The sequence below is a fragment of the Emys orbicularis genome, chromosome 2 (assembly GCF_028017835.1).
Source record: "Emys orbicularis isolate rEmyOrb1 chromosome 2, rEmyOrb1.hap1, whole genome shotgun sequence".
Lineage (NCBI taxonomy): Eukaryota > Metazoa > Chordata > Testudines > Emydidae > Emys > Emys orbicularis.
Window position 1 is genome coordinate 270,839,386 of NC_088684.1, and position 20,361 is coordinate 270,859,746.

Genomic DNA, 20,361 nt, shown 5'->3' on the forward strand with positions numbered 1-20,361 from the left:
GTTTAAAACCCATTTGTTTTTACAAAAGTGTCCTGAGATTAATAGCAAATTAATAGCAGAAAAAAAGTTACTAACCTTCCATAAATGTTGTTTTTCGAGAGGTGTTGCTTATGTCCATTCCAATGTAGGTGTGTGTTCCCCCAGAGCAGCACCGCCAGAAAGTTTTTCCCTTAGTGATATCCCAGTAGGTCGGCTCTGGTGCCCCCTGGAGTCGCGCACTCATAGCGCCAGTATGAAGATCCCTGCCGACCCGACGCCCCCTACATTCCTTCTTGTGAGCTAACTCTGACAGAGGGATGCAGTGAGGGTTGGAATGGACATGAGCAACACATCTCTAAGAACAGTTAATGGAAGATTGGTAACCGTTTTTTCTTCTTCGAGTGCTTGCTCATGTCCATTCCAATATAGGTGACTCCCAAGCAGATGTAGTGGGAGGGTTTGGAGTTCATTGACAAGCAGATTGTAGCACCGCTCTGCCAAATCCAACATCATCTCTAGCCTGCTGAGCGATAGCATAGTGAGCCACAAAAGTGTAGACCAAAGACCACATTCCTGGTCTACAGATGTCCTGGACAGAGGGACCTGTGCCATGAACGCAGCTGTAGATGCTTGTGCCCTTGTGGAATGTGCCATCAGGACCAGAGCACGGACCTTCGCCAGGTCATAGCATGTGTGGATATAGGAAGTGATCCATGATGAAATTCTTCGGGCTGAGACCAGAAGACCCTTCATCCTGTCTGCAACAGTTACAAAAAGTTGAATAGTTTTTCAAAATGATTTAGTCCTTTCTATGTAGCAGGCAAGTACATACCTGACATCTAGAGAGTGAAGTCTCTGCTCCTGTTTGTTGGCATGAGGTTTCACATAGAATACCAGAAGGAATATGTCCTGGTTACTATGGAAATGTGAAACCATCTTCGGGAGGAAGGCTGAGTGAGGACGCAGCTGGACCTTGTCCTTGAAAAATACTGTGTATGAAGGTTTTGAAGCATAATCCCCAAGACCCTTCTGCCAAAGTAATGGCCACAAGAAAGGCCAATTTTCAAGACAAGTAGAGCAGAGAACATGTTGCCAACAGCTTGAATGTGGGACCCATGAGCCTCAACAATACCAGGTTGAGATCCCAGGGTGGGATTGGTTGCCGTACCTGCAGGTACAGTATGACAAGTCCCTTGAAAAAAACAACTACATATCAAGTTTGCAAAGATGGACTGGCCATTTACCCACAGGTGAAACACCGAGATTGCCGGCAGGTGGACTCTAATTGATGAAGCTGATAGTCCTTGCTGCTTCAGGTGTAGTAAGTAGTCGAGAATGAATGACACCGATGACCACGTGGGCGGAACACCTTTCTGCGCCGACCAAATCGAGACCCTTTTCCACTTTGCCAGGTACGTAGCTCTAGTGGACGACTTTCTGCTCCCTAACAGAACTTCTTGAACCCGTCTGGAGCATGTTAGCTCAGAGGGATTCTGCCATGGAGCTTCCAGGCCACAAGATGAAGGAACTCAAGGTTTGAGTGACATAGGCAACTGTGGTCCTGGGATATCAGATCTGGAACCTGAGGTAACTGGATTGGTGTTTCCACTGACAGGTTCATGAGCGTAGTGAACCAATGCTGTGTTGGCCAGGCCACGGCTATTAGGATGACTTGCAGTCTGTCCTGTCTGATCTTGAACAAGACCTTGTGTATGAGAGGAATGGGTGGAAATGCATAGAAAAGATGACACATCCAGGGCTAGATGAAGCATCTGTCAGAGTTCCTGGGCTGTGGACCAGGAAAGAGCAGAATTGGAGACACTTTCTGTTGTGCTTCATTGCAAACAGAATTATTTGGGGGAGTTCCCCACTTCTGGAAGATGACTTGTAGGACCTCTGGGCGAATGGACCACTCATGGTTGTTGGAGAAGACCCTGCTGAGCTGATCTGCTACTTCATTCTGAGAACCCGGCAGATAGGAGGCCTTGAGGTGAATTGAGTGGACTATGCAAAATTCCCATAAGCCAAGTGCCTCCTGGCACAGGTCAGAGGGGCCCACTCCACCCTGCCTGTTGATATAGAACATGGCTGTTGTCTGTAAGGACTGACACTCCTGTCCGCTACATGTGGTTGGAATGCCTGGCAAGCCAGATGGACTGCCCTGAGCTCTCTGACACTGATGTGATGAGAGCTCTTCTGGAGACCAGAGGCCCTGATTTCGGAGGGACCCTAAGTGAGCTCCCCATTGCATCGCCGATGCATCTGTAACGAGGGACACTGGTGGTTGGGGTCTTGAGAAAGGTACTCCCGGGCACACCACTAATGGGTTTAGCCATCATTCGAGGGAAATAATCACCAACAAGGGAACTGTAATGACTGAGTCTAGATTATGTTGGCATGGTGAGTATACTGATGCCAGCCATGCCTGGAGGGGTCTGAAATGAAGTGTCACGTGCTGAACCACACAGTTACAAGATGCCATGTGGCCCAGGAGCTGTAAGCAATTTCTCGCTGTGGTGACAGGGTGATTCCAAGCCTTTCTATAAGCTTTTTTATTGCTTGGAAACATGCTTCTGGGAGAGAAGCTCCGGCCTGTACTGAGGTCAGAACTGCTCCAATGAATTCTATCCTCTAGACCGGGGAGAAGGTGGATTTCTGCACATTTATGAGAAGACCTAAGTCCCGGAAGGTCGACTGTATTAGTCCCACATCTGCCTCTAACTGAAGTCTGGACTGACCTCTGACCAGCCAGTCATCGAGGTACAGCTAAACCTGAACCCCTTGTCTCCTCAGGAAGCATGTAACGACTGCCATGCACTTGGTGAACACCCGAGGGGCCACCAAGAAACCAAACGGGGGCACCATAAATTGGTAGTGTACGTGGTTCACGATAAATCTGAGGAAACTTTTGTGCCCCTGGAAGATGGCAATAAGCATCCTTTAAGTCGAGGTCAGCGTACTAGTCCCCTGGAGGCCAAGGAGACCATACGGAATGTCAGCTTTTTCATGAATCTGTTGAGGTTTCGCAGGTCCAGAATCAGTCAGATACCACTGGCTTTCAGGATTAAGAAATAGCAGGAGTAGAACCTCTGGCCCCTTATCTCTGGTGGAACCTCCTCCACTGCTCCCACACCTTTAGGAGTGACTATACTTCTTGGGCTAGAACCTGCTCATGAGAAGAGTCACTAAACAACAAAAATGAAGGGTATATCCCAGTGCTATCATGCATAGCACCCATTGGTCTGAGGTGATATGGACCCATGCCCGATAGAAGTGGGATAACAAGTCCACAAAAACTGGGGAATTTGGATCCACAAACTGTCCAGGCACATCGTCCCTTAGCGCCCCACCTAAAAGTCTGCAGAGTGTCTGGGGGGTGCAGACACAGATGACAACTGTGGCCCCTGCTCCTCCTCCTGCTATAGTCCTGTCGAGCAGGCGGGAGGAAGAAGCGAGCCATCGACTATGGCCTATAGTGCTTCCTCATGGGGGCCAGAGTATGAAGGCCCAAGGACTTAAGTGTGGCTCTTGAGTCCTTTAAACTGTAGTTTGGAGCCCATCTGCTCAGAAAAGAGTGCTGTACCCTCGAAAGGGAGGTCCTGTAATGATTGTTGGACCTCATGTGGCAAGCCCGAGGACTGAAGCCACGAGCTCCGCACAGCCACAGCTGAAACCACGGAATGGGCTACTGAGTCCGCCGCATCCAGGGCTGTCTACAGGGATGCCTTTGCCATGGACTCTCCTTCCTCTACGAGAGCTGCAAACTCTCATCTTGACTCCTGAGGTAGCAACTCCTTAAATTTATGCAGATTCTCCCAGAAGTTGAAATCGTACCTGATCAGGAGCGCCTGCTCATTGGCGATCATGAGCTGGAGACCCCCTGTCAAACAGACCTTCCTCGCAAAAAGGTCTAACTTTTTGGTGTCCTTGGCTTTGGGTGTCGGTCCCTGTTAGCCCTGCCTTTTTTGCTTGTAGGCTGCCAACACAACCAAAGAGCCCGGTGGTGGGTGAGTGTACAGTAACTCTAATCCCTTTGTTGGGGATTCAGTCTTTTTTGCGGTCAGCTGAAGGGATGTTGGCATTTGCCACAACGCCCTGATGGGGTCCATGATGGCATCATTCAGGGGCAACGCCACTCTTGCAGGGCCTGTTGCTTCCCAAATGTCCACAACGGAGTGGGAGGACTCTCTAGTTTCCTTCACCTGGATACCCAGGTTTTGAGCTACCCTCCTTAAGAGCTCTTGATGTGCCTTACAATCTTCCTGCGGGGGTGCAATATCAGTTCCCGCAACCGCCTCATCTAGGGAAGAGGATGACGACGTCTGGACAAGCATCAGGCCCTGCTCTTCACCTTTGCTACCGGCTGGGTCCCATGATGCCAACTCCTGGTACACAGCACTGGCGTCGGTACTGGAGGTTGAATTATGTTCTGGTGATAGAAGCGGTGTGGGCTCTGAAGCCACTGAATATGACCTAGAATGGGAACCTGGCTGTGCTGGAAATGCCCAGGTGTTTCAGAAAAGCATTTGCACAGGGAACTGCCACTGCCCTGGTGGTCATGCCACAGGTGGGACCCCTTGGTTCAGATCCATAGGGGGATAGTGCCTGCTGGAATGGCAAGGCCAGCTCCTCCACAAGATGCAAGACTCTACTTCCGAGGATACTGCTGGAGACCAGGCGGGAGCAGTGTCAACCAATGCCAGTGAGCAGTGCTGGGAGGGAGGGGACCGGGGCTGTGCCATCATGGCTGGTTTCTCCTTCGAAACTATCAGAGGCCTTGAGCCTGCAGAACACTTCCCTGTCAGCGCTGCCACTGACAGCTCCTGTATGGCTGGGGACGTGGGTACTGGTAGCATGAGTAAGTCCCTCGCTGCTGCGAATGACTCCAGCATTGACAGTACCGGCAGAGTCGTGGGGCTCCAATGCCTTTCTCGAGGCAGCGAGTCTATCGGGATTGGACTCAACGGCTCCCATTTCGGGACTGGAATCTAAGGCGCTGGTTATCAGTGCCACAGGATGGACTGACGTGGGTTACACTCTGGCAGCGTCCCTCTATCCTGTTGACCTCGGTGTTGGCGATCTGCCCATGTCGGTCTTCCTTTATTATTTCCTAGGCACCAGCGATGTTTGACAGTGCCACGGTTCCTTAGACGCAGTCAAAGTGTCTCGCCTTGATGCAGGAGATGGGGAACAGCACCGAGTGTCCTGAAGCAAAGCTGGGATGCTCCTTATCAAGGCGCGGGGTTCGCCAACTCCTAACTAGCTAACTAGTAATTGAAACTTAGTAGTTATATTCAATCAACTTAAGGAAGCAACAGACCAGGAAGAGGGTGGGAAGAAGGATGGGTTTGGAAAAGGAAGGTGCCAGCACTGTCATAGCCTTTCGCAGCTTTGATCAGGTACATACCCAATTTAAACTTTAAGATTAAAAGTTAAATCAAGACAAAGAGAGAGAGAAATGTCCACTGAGGAGTACTTGCAGAAGCAAGAACGAGTCGTGGTTCCAGCGACCATCACAGGTGGTAAGGAGGAACTGAGGAGGCTGTGGGGTGGCAGGGGCCTTTATACCAGTGCTATGAGAGTGAGACTCCAGGGGGCACCAGAACTGACCCGGTGGATACCACTAAGGGAAAAACTTTCTGCCGGCGGAACTCGGGGCAAGCACACACCTATACTGGAATGGGCATGAGCAACCACTCGAAAAAGAATACTACATATGGGAGTTCTGGCAATCTGAAACAGAGACCAACCTAACAGTGGGCCAGCACTGCATTAAATTGCAACACAGTATGGTCCTGAGCTTCCTACGTTCATAAAGACTGGGAGGAGTGCTGCAGGCAGAGCCCAGTGAGCACCAAGAAGCAGCTTGTAGTGATTTTAAATGATTTTACGGAGCTAGTCAGCATTGCTCTTGTTGAGTCTCACATCCAGAGTCAGCTGGAGGGACAGCTGTGATGAGCAGGCCTGAATGCTGGGGCACTCAAAGCTGACAATGGAGAATCCCAGGGGCTCTGCTGACCCATCCCCCTGGAGAAGTAAAATCTGAGCAACAGCTCCTACTGAGCTGCCAAGAGCTACAAGTGTTTACAACAACATCCAGTGTGGTAAAGGAAACAATCTCATCTTGGATCCTGGCAGGTACATAAGGCTGAGAGTGATGCTCAGGTAACACTTATGGGATTTTTAGTTCTTGCAGAAGAATGAAGGACATCTGAGCGCCCCCTCCACCTCACTCTTTACGAGCTCACTTTCGCTGCCCTCGCACTCACTGCAATGACTGTTTCTGAGCAAGGAGGACTAAATATAACTATATTTGAAATGTTTAGGTCTACACATATAGGACCTGATCCAAATCTCATTGAAGTCAATAGAAAAATACCCTATTGACTTCAATGGTATGGATCTGGCCCATAGTTGTATTTCATTATTAATGTAGAAGGAATTTTTGTCTTGATTTAATTTTAATCTTAAATTCAAATTGAGTGTGTACCTGACCAAAGCTGCAGAAAGGCTATGACAGTGCTGGGACCTTCCTTTTCCAAACACATCCTTCTTCCCACCCGCTTCCTCGTCGGTTGCTTCCTTAATCCTTCACTGTTTGGAACAGATGTAATTTCTAGATACAAAGCCAATCTCCAGCAGTGTAGGCGATTCAGAGAAAAGAAAACAAAAATGGAGGTGCAAAGCAATTTCTGATACTAAAAAGGAAATGAAAAAATAAATACACTCCAGACAAGTAAATAAAAGATTTGTATCTAGCACAGCAAAAAGAGAAGGAAGAATTTTAACTGCCAGGCTCTCTCGTTGACAAAACAATCCACAATATAGGCGTTTCCATGCCACATATTAATAAAATAAGCATCCAGACAGTTGGCTTGAATGGAAGAGGAAAGTGGAAGGGAATACTTATTTCCCCTTTAAAGAAAAACTGGGTTTTTTTCAGCAGAGCACATGTGTGGTCTGTTGAACCAAGTGACATATTTCTATGATTATTTATTGCTTTTAATACACTGGTTAATGATATTCTCCCCCCTTATTCTTTGGAAAGGTACACTATTTTCATGCAAGTTATCCAACTGCATACATAGGGGGTCAACTCCACAACTAAGGGAAATCCCAGCAGTTTTTGAGACCCAATTTGATAGCTGCCTTGGACTATCCCTTGTTGAGAGAGCAAGGATGGCTGCTATGAACAATTCTTCCCATCCCACATTTCTCCACTTTGTCGGCCTCCAGGGGAATAGCCTCTACTGCATTGCTCACAAGGACCCCAATGAAGAGTTCAATTGATTTTAGACATCTTTGGTATGGAGAAAAGAGGAAATAGTCAAAATGGGCAAAAATGGCAGTGAGGAATTTTTTAAAATTTCTAAATGGCAGCATAGATTAATGTGCAGGAAAGAGTGCCAGAATCACAATCCCACCTGAAGCAGCGAGAAACAGATAAGACTTGGTAGAACACCCCTAGAACTAATATGCTGCAGTGCCTTCAATCCCTAAACACAGTAACTGACAAATATTAATCCTCACAGTACTGCTTCAGTGAACTATAGATTAATTATTTTATATCCAATTTACTGACAAGTAAATTGAAGCACAGATTTGATGGCCCCAACTCAAGGACCTGAATTTGCACATATTTGTGCAAATTCATGCCCCTAACTTGTTAACACACATTGAATTGTTTGTAATATGCAAATTCTAGCACATGCAAAAGTGCACGCACACCTAAAATATGGGCATAAGTAGTTCACACAACAAATCAGCTGGAACACAACACAGACCCTGAGTCAGGAATATAAAACAGACCCTTCTCAAACTACTAGACTGCACTCTAGCTAGACAGGACTCTATGCCTGTAGTTGGGTAGGACAGAAAAAAACATTTACCTTTTCCGTAACTGGTGTTCTTCAAGATGTGTTGCTCATGTCCATTCCATATTAGGGGTGTGTGCTCACCACATGCACCAGTGCTGGAAGTTTTTCCCTTAGCAGTATCCATAGGAGACCGGCTCTGGCGCCCTCTGGAGTGGTGCCCACATGGTGCGGTATAAGGGGCGCTGCCAGTTTCCCCCACCCTTAATTCCTTGTTGCTGGAAACTCCAACAGTAGGGAAGGAGGGCGGGTTGTGGAAAGGACATGAGCAACACATCTCAAAGAACACCAGTTACGGGAAAGGTAACTCTTTTCTTCTTCGAGTGCTTGCTCATATTATGTGACCCCAAAGCAGTACCCCCAGAGGTGGGTAGGAGTTCATGGACGTGTAGATTGCAACACAGCGCTGACGAACCCAGCGTCGTCCCTGGCCTGCTGAGTGATGGCATAATGAGCTAAGAACTTGTGAACAGAGGACCACGTTGCGACTCAACAGATGTTCCCCACCTTTGGAGGATCATGCAGGCTACCTCTGGATGGAGCAACCACTCATGGTGAGAGGAGAAATCCCTGCTGAGCTAGTCTGCCAGCGTATTCCTGATGCCGGGAAGGTGACAAGCTTCCAGGTGGATCTAGTGGCTGATACAGAAGTCCCATAGATGGAGTGCCTCTTGACAGAGAGCCAATGAGAGCGCTCCCCCTTGCCTACTGATGTAGAACATCGAGGCTGTGTTGTCCATCAGGATTCATACAACTTTGCCCAACAGGTGGGACAGGAAGACTCCACACACCAGCTGGACTGCTCGGAGCTCTTTGACATTTATGTGCAACTTCGCCTCCTCCGGGGACCACATCCCCTGTGTCTGGAGGTTGCCGAGATGCGCACTCCAGGCAAGGTCTGAGGTGTCCAACACCAACTCGATGAAGTGATGAGGGTTGTCGAAAGGAACCCCTTCCAGGACTGTCCTGCGGTCAGTCCATGATTGCAGTAAGGTAAGTATCACCTGGGGAATGGTAACAATCTTTTCCAGGGGGTCTCAGGACTGGGAATAGACCGTCCCCAGTCATTGTTGCAGGGGCCACATTCTGAACATCGCATGGCGGACCACATAAGTGCATGCTGCCATGTGGTTGTAGTAAGAGGGACTGCAGAGACTTCTGCGATGAGGTTTGTCAATGTGTGGAACCTGTCCCACATCAGGAATGCCCTGGTGCAGGTCAAGTTGCAAACCACTCCGATGAACTCTATCCTCTGCACCGGCACTAACATCGACTTTTTGTCATTTACCAGAAGCCCCAGAGAGCGGCATGTGGCTTGAAGCACCGCGACATCCCTTTGGTCTTGAGACCTGGAACTGCCCTAGACGAGCCAATCATTGAGGTACAGGTAGATCTGGATACCCTGACGCCTGAGGTAAGCCGCTACCACTGACATGCACTTGGTAAATGCTCTTGGTGCTGGGTGGGAGTATAAGAACTCATGCTCCTTGGTTGGCACAAAGTACTTGGTTGGCACAAGTATCTTAGAGATAGTGGCCAAGGAAGAGAGGGTCTGCCACAGGTCATTAGTGATTTTGGAAACCCCTTCATGAAGGGGTAGGGCCACCCTGGCAGGAGCCGGGGAACAGAGAACTTCGAACAGAGAGTCCGAGGTCTCTTCCAGTTCCTCTGCCTGAAGCCCCAAGTTGGAAGCGACCCTCTTCAAAAGTTCCTGGTGCACTGGAACTGGGTGAGGGGCCCCATGATAGCCTCGTCTGGCAATGACGAGGATGATGCCGGTGCCGCGGGAACCTCCACATCTATTGGCGGTCGAGCAGCTTGCTCCCCTGGGTCCTCCTGAAGCCTCGCGCACTGGAGGGGGATGGGATACCGAGGCTGCTGGCTTCTCCGAGGCTCCCGACACTGATCGGGCAGCCTGGGATGGTTGGGTGAACCCCCACGGGTACCATGGCACTGGCCACGGAACTGGTTTAGTTGCCGTTGATGCCTGCATCACCATAGGTACCAGAGCTTGTCCCGCAGTCATGGAACATTGCTCCGTGGTGGAGCTGTAAGCGGAGCGGTCGATACCGGGCGACCAGGAACGGGCGGAGCGGTGTCTCTTGTCCGACTGGTGCAGGTCACTGTGACCCAACGCCGACCTATCTGAGAGAGTCGGGCGTCTTGGTCGGGGTTTTGGAGGCTGACAGCATTCGGCGGATCTTCGTTGGACACCCAGCGATCCACGCCTCATGCTGCTCGACCAGTACTGGGACGTCGAACGGGAGCAGGATCCACTACTGTCGGCTGTCGGGAGGAACCTCCTGAGAAGGGCGACCTCCTCCTAGGAGTCGGGTGATGACAGCCGGGTGATTGGCAGCGTTTGCTCCCTGATCGGTCCCATGATTAGTACCGGGCCCTTGGAGACGGTCAGGGCCGGTCCTGGAGATCTTGCCGGGCGGCAAATGCCATCTGTGTCAACCCACTGGCGAGAAACACCTCGAATCCCTTGATCAGTGCCCCTGGCGTGGGGACCGAAGGGAGCTCCGCTGAGCCTGCTTCTCTAGTCTTGAGGCATGACAGCTTTGCATTGGCAACCTATGACAAGACGTCCCTCTCAATGGGGAATGGTACCACTGAGGCGGGGACACATGCATAGGTCCCAAAGCAGGTTTTCCCTGAGCCCTGGGTACCGCTGGAGCTCATGTGGGCAGCACCGGCAGTGTCAGGATCTCTTGAGCTGCTTGAAGGATTTGGGCATTGACAGCACCTGAAGCTGGCTGGGGCCTGCACCACTATCTGGAGTTGCAGGTGAAGTATAGGATGGGTTGCACCACTAGACTTGAGCTGGGGCCTGACTTCCTGAAGGGGGAGTTGAGCTGCCTGGCAAGGATCATGGCTTGCCCCCAGCCCTCTCCTTTCCCTTATGAGAGGTAGGAGATCGTCCCTTCACATTCTTCTTTGGCTTCATGACTGGAGCCGTGGAGGGAGACCGGTGCCGGCTCAAGGATGGCGCCAGCGGAGCACTGCGCACGGAGGCCATGGCGCTCAGTGCAGAGTTGGACCACTGCTCCAGTGCCGGAGTGAGTGCCGACTCCACTAGTAGCACCCTTAAACGAGTTGCATGCTCATTCTTCGTCCTAGGTTTAAAGGACTTGCAGATACGGCACTTGTCACTTATGTGCCCTTCACCTAAGCACCTTAGGCAGCTGGTATGTGGATCGCTGACAGGCACAGGCCATTTACAGTGATCGCAGGGCTTAAAGTCTGGGGACCGGGGCATGCCCTGTCCCCAGGCTGAGTCCCGTTCGGGACTAACAAAGAGTTTGAGAACTACTACTAAGGGTTAAACTAAGAAACTACTAACTATATACAACTATTTTACAGGTTTTCAAAATTTGCAAGAACACAAATAAACAACACTAGCTGGAGCAGCAGATGTTCCAGCACCGTCACTGGCAGCAAGAAAGAACTGAGGGTGGGGGGAGCCGGCAGCGTCCCTTATACTGCACCATGCAGGCGCCACTGCAGAGGGTGCCAGAGTCGGTCCCCTACAGATACTGCTAAGGGAAAAGCTTCTGGCACCGGTGCATGTGGAGAGCACACACCCCTAATATGGAATGGACATGGGAAGCACTCGAAGAAGAATAAAGTCTTATAAGTTGTTTCCTCAAGGTGGCATGGACCTGCCTAGTATACAAGGTAGCTTGGCTGACATTGTGTAGGGAAAAAGAACACACTCAGATGGGTAAAAGAAGCAACCTCAAAGAACAGAAAGTTGAAATAAGTATGTACAAAATATCGGAGGGTAAGAGGATTGTTTCAATGATGTGTGGGGACGAGAGGGCCTGGGAAGGCAGAGTCCTCTCTAGGCATGTCTACCCTGCAGTTAAACAGTCATGGCTGGCCCACGTCAGCTGACTTGGGCTTCGTGGGGCTCCCCCATCACGGGATCCCAAGACCCCAGGCTCTAGCTTGAGCCCGAATGTCTACGCTGCAATTTCCCAGCCCAATCCTACCGACAGGGACCAGCTGCTGGTGTTTAATTGCACTACAGACATACCCACTGAGGCCCTTGTGGGGCGGAAGGAATGGCCCTGGAAGTGCATGCTCTTTAAAGTTTCACTGGCTCACCTGGTCAATGTTCCATGCAGGTGGCCAGTCTGCAGTGGTTAAGAAAGCTTCAATATGAATACACAAAAACTCCTCCTGAAAACTGAAGAAAGGGGCAGTTTTCTGACACACATGGTCATCTTATGAATGCCACAGTGTCTTATGGGACTAGTACTAAGAACAGCCAAGCATCAGGTGAGAAATTTTAGGTACAGAGTGAAGAAGAATTCTTCTTTAGAATATAGGAGGATTTAAGGCACAATGCGCTTCCAAGGATGCAATGTACTGCACCGTAAAGATGACAGCACACACAACGCATTGTAGTGAACCAAGTGATTACTTTCATTTTACTACTGTATTTTAATACTTCCTTTGCTCTATTTATTTTCAAATACCCCTAATATGGTGTTGGGGGGATTATTCCCTCTACTGTAACTACTGAAATGTTCAAAATGCAATTGGGAACACATTTTCACACCTGTTGGTTATTTAAGTAAATATAATTATAAACTATAAATTAAAAATTAAAAATATAAATACAATGTTTTGAAGGAGAACAATACAAAGGAAAGGACTAACAACATTGGAAGTAGTTTAAAAGGGAATTTATTTATGGTATTTAAATGCAGTACTGTGAAGCAAACAACTTGGTTCACAGACAGCGCACCCGCTGCTGAACTGTCACTGCCTGACATCCTGTCTTATCTGCCAAATTGCTCATTAGGTTTGGCAATTTTCACCTGCGCCTCCAGTTTATATTTCAGCAGGGAATAAACATCAGTCTGTTTTAACAATCTTCTGCAGTGAGCTTCCAACCTCCTCTCAGAAGCACACAGGCGCACGCACATACAAAACACGTTGTGTTGTGTATGGTTATAAAAAAATCCAGCTCAACAACTGATGAAATACACCAACAGGAAGTTTAGCTTACAATAAATAATAAATAAATAATAATACAAGGAGATGGACTAGAATAAGAAACGTAACTATAGTAAGTACTTCTATGGATGGTTGATGCTTTCACTGTATTGCCCAGCATTATTCTCATTTTCACATTTAGCTGGAAAGATCCAATTTGAGCCACCCCCATATGTGCATAGTACATGGTTATATATTTGTGCCTGGGGAAGATGACAGTCCAGCTGGATCTTATCTATCTCACCTTTTTTCCTTTCTGAGGGAGGCTTGGTGGTGTGACTTATAAACAAACAAAACGGGTAACGTGGCAACCAGAACAAAGAAATGAAAATCTCAGCAGGCCCTTAATCCCCAGCGTAGAGACTGCCTCAGAACAAAGACCACTATATACCACTTGCATCCAGGTGAACGGTAGAAGAAGGGGACAGAAATACTTTGCAACTGAACCCCTGAGAGAAACAGCCCAGCTTGTGGGCAAAAAAGCACCAGAGATGTAAAACAAAATGTCAAAAATGCTATAAAACAATTTCAGCCAGAACACTGTTTTTCATCTGTTAGAAGTAAAATATTCACTGCCAACCCTGCAATTAACTAGAAAATTACAATAATTATAGCAATTTTGTATCCCATCTCCAATCCAATTAATAGATATATGACCTTGTCAACATGTAATAATCAGGATCTGCATCTACCACAAAACTAGAAGGGTTTTATATATTGAATAGAAGTTACACAGTAAGAATGTGATTATGTTAAATCCTGAAAATACCATTTGTATTCAGTGCTTCCCTTCACAAGTTAAAAAGAAAATACAAGAGGCATATTATTTATATTTTCAACATGTATTCAAATAAAATACTTGAAATAGGTATGGCTAATATCGGATAATGTTATTGGATTGGCTTCTATGCCATGGGTTGGAACTCTTTGTAACACAAAATGCATCTCATTGTCAACATACAAAGAAATACATTCTAAAGAGTAAATAGAACATCTCTGATTGGTATTAACATATTTATGCCAAAATATTTCACCCATTTTATCTTTGCATGCTTTCACAAAAGCACTTCCAAGATGCTACACTTCATAAGTGTTAAAAAATTCCCTGTGCACACCCCTGAGAACACACCATACACCCACCCTAAGGGGGCATCAACACTGAAAACGTTGATTAATGTTTGCCTACACCTGAGCAGCTTGGGCTGTTGGGAACTCAAGAGGACACTGCTATTCACAGGGCTCAGGCCAACAACTGGGGTGTGCATTTGGCAATGCTACATTTCCACTGAATAGATGGAGTCAGTCAGTGGTTCAGCTGGGAGTAAAACACAAGTACCCATATTTCTCCTTTAGCCACTTGACCATACTCCTTCCCTAAGCTATTTTGGGTTATTTACAGAAGCTTAAGCTTAACTGCACCACAATTACAACTAGTGAAACTGCAGCTAACTTTAAAATGTTATTCCCATATACTTTATACAGACAACTCTTACAGATAAATCTTTTAGAACTTAATAGGAAAAAAAACTTTTCTATAGGATTTTTTAATCAATTTTATGAAAAAATTAATATTTTCCTTAAAATTTTACATGATAGTTGAAAAAACCAATGGAAAAATATTCTCTGTTCAATTACACAGGATTTTTAAAGGTATTTTTTCTTTTAAAAAAGCCATTACATTTTTATAGAAATCTATTTGCTTTATTCATATTGAATTCTACACGAGTTTTCCACAAGGGAATCTCTATATTATATATCAGATGTCTAAATAAGATGAAGTATAACCCTTGTCCAAGCTATTTTGAGTTAAATAATATTCCCAACATTTTCCCTGCACACAGATTAGAAGGATGAATGTAAAATAAATAAATAAATGGGGGTGGGGGGGGAGAGACCATGCTGGTGGCTCCTGGGGAAGGTATATTAATTACCATCTTTCTAGTATTTATTTCATTTTTTGTGTTATAACTTAAGACTGAGCCAACACCTAAAAAAAGGAGAAACCCCAAATTTTTACTATTTATAATACAATAGTGCACAGAGGCCCTGGTAGGATCACGGCCACATTGTGCTAATTGCTGTACAAACAGAAAGGTAAATTTAGTTCCTGCCTCACTGAGTTTACAGTCTTGAACACATAACACTCCCCGTTTTGAAACAAACAAAATAAAAGACTTTTCCTGTTTATAAAAAGAGGATTTTACCATATGCATCACCGGGTGTTTCAACTGAAGGGTGGTAAGAGTAATATACTTGCATTCCCAGATTTGGGGGACAATGCAGCTACTGCTATTTATAGTTTCTTTTTTATCCTTTTCATCTTCATTATATAAATCAAAACTGGCAAACTGGAAACTACACACACAGCAACTTCACTTGGAGATTTTGCTGTAATTTTCTGTGTTTATGCAATTTAAAACTGGAGACAGACAAAAAGAGCTTATTGTTGTTTAAAGGCGCCTATATCCAATTTATTAAAATGGAGTGGTTTATTTACTTGCATGCACCAAACATTTACCCAGATTCTGAACTTTAATCAGCTTTTGATCAGGACAGATAATGAATCATATTCCCAACAGCAATAATGGATAACAGAAGCTGGCATCTTCGTAAATTAAGATGAAATGTGCAGAGGCATTGAGAGTTTTTACTTACTTGCACGAAGAACTGAAGGTGTGACCTCAATTTCACTTGTTGCTTGATAAGGCTGAAAGGCTGACACAGAGTTGGAGCCAAGTTCACTGCCAAAAATCTCTGGACTTTGAGTGCCCGTCGAGCTAGCACTGGTGCCGTCACCTCCATGATGTGGATCTTGTTCATCAAATATGGCTACGAGCTGTGAAAGCCAATGTAATCTATTGTTAAAAAGACAGCAACATAAATGTGCCATTGTAAATAAGCACTACATTATCCCTTCTTATAAGTGACCACCACCTAAATAGGTGAGGGCCAAGTCACTTCATGGGTTCTCCTAGTACCTACCAGTGGCAAGTCCACCAGGAATGTGGTACGGTCATACGGGCTCAGTGCCAAATAACATACCCCACAAAATGAGCAGAACTGGGCTGAGAAAAGACAGGCTGACCAGGATGGAGTCACATCTGTAAAATAAAGCTTCTTTTTTCTGGCAACCTCTTGGGAGATGCCTCTGGCCCTATCTTGCAGTAAATAAATCAGCATCACCTTCTGTGGATGCAAAGGGGCACAATTTGTACTCTCCTGTACCAGAGGGTTGCAAGTACAATGGTAAGTAACAACAGACAGCTTTATTAAATAAATGTGTCTGATGAGAAACAATACACATCAAGAAATGCTAGTGTATGTACTGAAGGCTATGGAATGTATGGAGCCATCCTAAAATGTTTTAATTGCTATTAAATACTGTACATTATGTATTTTAATACAATATGAGTTGTGTGCATCTCCAACAGAATTTCATTAACCAACTCTCCAGAGATACTTCTGTCTTTGCATGAAACAGGATTTGCAAAGGCAGGCATAAAAAATAAAAAACAGTTGCATTTAGAGCTTGATAAAGATTTATACAAGTCACTTTAATTAAAGGGAGACAAATTCCCTTCATCTATTCTCACTGCAACACAGAGAAAAAAATAATATATTTAAATTGAGTGTTAGATATTTTTCCATACAAAATAAATGCCAACATTTATTTGGAATGAAAATAATTTATCCAGTTTTGTCAACTTCAGTGAACCATTTTAAAAACAAAAGGCGAGTTCCAGATGTACTCAAGTTTAAAGCTGAGAACTTCGAGGAGGAAGATTATGATGTTTATCAGTACTCTTGTGCATCTCTAAACTCCTCTGTAATGCAACATCTACCAAGAAAGTATTGCCTCCGACTGTCCAAGATAAAGGTTAAAGGGACACAGACAACAAAATCATATTTCTCTCTGAAAATTGTTTACCTACTATTATTCTAACACCTACAATTACCACAATCAAAGAAATATAGAGATTATAGAAAAAAATAAACTTTCTTTCGTTTTTTCAGTTTGTTTTGTTTGTGAATTGACATCATTTATTTGCACAGTTAGTTTCATTGTTGTTTGTGTGGTACCTTGATAAAACAGGGGAAAGAAAAACACTTACAGAATTAGAATATGTGATTTTGAAATCAGAAAACTTGGGATCTCAAAGTATCTGAAGCAACTTTTAAACACTTTTTTTTTTTAAATTACTCGATTTAAAGGTTGTCAATGTCCCTTTAACTGTTGCAGAGGAAGAAAATCTCTCTCCCCGGCATTTCCAATGTGCCCATCACCATAGCATCTAGCGTTATGGGCAAAAGAGTAAGAATGAAGTGGTGGGTAGAAGTTTAGTACTTTTTCCAGATGAATTTGAAAGGCAGGGACCAAAATAAGAACCAAACCGTGATAGCAGACAACTAATATTTCTCTTTCTCAATTCATGAAATCACACACAAAATATCAGTCTTCCCTTCACACCAAAGGTATATGAGGGCTGCAGAGATGTTTCCTCTTCAAATTATTACTAGGGCTATCGATTAATCGCAGTTAACTCACGCGATTAACTCAAAAAAATTAATCGCGATTTTAAAAATTAATAGTGATTAAATGCAGTTTTAATTGCACTGTTAAACAGTAGAATACCAATTGAAATTTAATAAATATTTTTGGATATTTTTCTGCATTTTAAAATATATTGATTTCAATTACAATACAGAATACAACGTGTACAGTGCTCACTTTATATTATTTTTATTACAAATATTTGCACTGTAAAAATGATAAAAAATAGTATTTTTCAATTCACCTCACACAAGTACTGTAGTGAGATCTCTATCGTGAAAGTGCAACTTGCAAATGTAGATTTTTTTTTTTTTTACATAACTGAACTCAAAAACAAAGTAAGGTAAAACTTTATTGCCTACAAGTCCACTCAGTCCTACTTCTTGTTCAGCCAATCGCTAAGAGAAACAAGTCTGTTTACATTTACAGGAAATAATGCTGGCCACTTCTCATTTACAATGTCACCTGAAAGTGAGAACAGGTATTTGCATGGCACTTTTGTAGCGGGCATTGCAAGGTATTTACGTGCCAGATATGTTAAACATTTGTATGCCCCTTCATGCTTCAGCCACCATTCCAGAGGACATGTTTCCAGTGCTGATGATGCTCAATAAAAAAATAATGCGATACTTACTTAGTGACTGAACTCATTGGGGCGGAATTGTATGTTTCCTGCTCTGTTTTACCAACATTCTGCTATATATTTCATGTTATAGCAGTCTCAGATGATGACCCAGCATATGTTGTTCATTTTAAGAACACTTTCACTGCAGATTTGACAAAACACAAAGAAGGTACCAATGTGAGATTTCTAAAGATAGCGACAGCACTCGACCCAAGGCTTAAAAATCTGAAGTGCCTTCCAAAACCTGAGAGGAACGAGGTGTGGAGCATGCTTTCAAAAGTCTTAAAAGAACAACACACTGTTGCAGAAACTACAGAACCTGAACCATCAAAAAGGAAATCAACCTTCTGCAGGTGGCATCTGACTCAGACGATGAAAATGAACATGCGTCAGTCCACACTGCTTTGGATCCTTATCAAGCAGAACCAGTCATCAGCATGCATGTCCTCCGGAATGGTGGTTGAAGCATGAAGGGATATATGAACCTTTAGCGCATCTGGCACACAAATACCTTGCGATGCTGGCTACAACAGTGCCATGTGAACCCCTGTCCTCACTATCAGGTGACATTGTAAACAAGAAGAGGGCGGCATTATCTCCTGCAAATGTAAACAAACTTGTTTGAGCAATTGGCTGAACAAGAAGTAGGACTGAGTGGACTTGTAGGCTCTAAAGATTTGCATTGTTTTGTTTTTGAATGCAGGGGATTTTTATACATAATTCTACATTTGCAAGTTCAACATTCATGATAAAGAGATTGCACTACAGTACTTATATTAGATGAATTGAAAAATACTATTTCTTTTTTTTTTTTTACAGTGCAAATATTTGTAATCAGAAATATAAAGTGAGCACTGTACACTTTGTATTCTGTGTTGTAATTGAAATCAGTATATTTGAAAATGCAGAAAACATCCAAAAAATTTTAAATGATATTCTATTATTGTTTATCAGTGCGATTAATCATGATCAATGTTTTTAATTGTGCAAATAATCACGATTATTTTTAATCGCTTCACAGCCCTAATTATTACTAAGACTTCAGTATCTTCATAAATATACCAAAAGCACATAACTAATGGAAACTGATACTTCTAAGTATGCTTTGTGATTTTTATCCTCAATGTTATTTACTTATTTTTGCTGATGCACTAATTCACAAAATTCAGTAATTCACAATGGCTCAACCTGGGAGTGTAAATTTGCAAGATACTATTGACTATGACACTGAGGAGTGGGCAGAATAGTCTTATAGCATCAGGACATGAAAAATACATTTAAAAATTTCTCAAAGAGACATATCAAACTGTTTTCCCCCCTACAGAATGTGTATCAAACTTTGTTCCATAATTACATTTTGTTCCTTTGACGCTCGCTGACAAATGTTCCTCGATTTCTGGCATGATAATACCTTTTACTGTAAGTTGCCTCCAGGTTTCTCTGTATTCAACTAGTCAGTCTGTAACCTAAAAGACTATGCAAGCTCTGAAAATTAGCATTTCCCATTTCAAGTTTCCCCTTTGGTCCCCCCACATCTCAGCAGTTATTCACCAATTCTGACAGCACCAAACCTCCTTCATAAGGTTTCAATTCCATTGAAAAACACATCAAGTTGTAACATTTCTACACACTACTGGGGAAAAAATATAAGTCATATTCCAGTTCTGAGATCCTGATAATTTCATTTTCTTACTCTACAGTAATGGTTTGTGGTTCAACACATCAGGCTTACCCTGCTGCAGCATTTTGTACATTTACTGTAGAACACATTAGTAATTTTATAAGAGTATTATCAATATCATGCTCTCTAATGATAGTCTAGAAAATCTTCGGCTCCGGAGGACTTGCAATGAATGGATTCACACTTTCCAAAACTGGTATTAGGGCAATGGTGAGGTTGTAGGAGCACAGGGTGGAAGAGATGTGCTCCATTAAACCAATGAGCTCCTCTTACCTTTGTCCACTCCTGAGCCACTGTTTTTGCATGACAAACACTCTTGACAAAGAACCAGCTCAATGCTATCTTCAAGAAAGCTGTACCATTCATTAGACTTCACACACCTAAGGCTTCAGAACCTATTCATTAAGGATTAAGAAACCATTTCTGTGACCATGAGTCCCCAGTATGCACAATAATTTAACCTGTGTTCCCTGGGAACCCATCCTTTCATTACATGTTTATATACGTTAGATGTACAGATGGCCTGCAAGAAGAAGCCTGGGATGCCAGCTACACTTTGCGGCCAAGCGTGCACTTTTCATCTCACAGCATCTGGGAAAGATTACAAGACCAGCTTTTATCAGCCTTTTTGCAATGGTAA

General features: G+C 44.4%; 1 protein-coding gene across 8 annotated transcripts in view; it reads right to left on the bottom strand.

Annotated features, from left to right (window-relative positions):
* PARD3 (par-3 family cell polarity regulator) overlaps positions 1-20,361 on the bottom strand; it is a 658,895-nt gene that overhangs the window by 384,923 nt on the left and 253,611 nt on the right. For all 8 annotated transcript variants that reach the window (XM_065400237.1, XM_065400238.1, XM_065400236.1 and 5 more), the window contains exon 3: positions 15,519-15,699. In XM_065400237.1, coding sequence (XP_065256309.1) covers positions 15,519-15,699 — 181 coding nt within the window. The remainder of the gene's footprint in view (positions 1-15,518; positions 15,700-20,361) is intronic.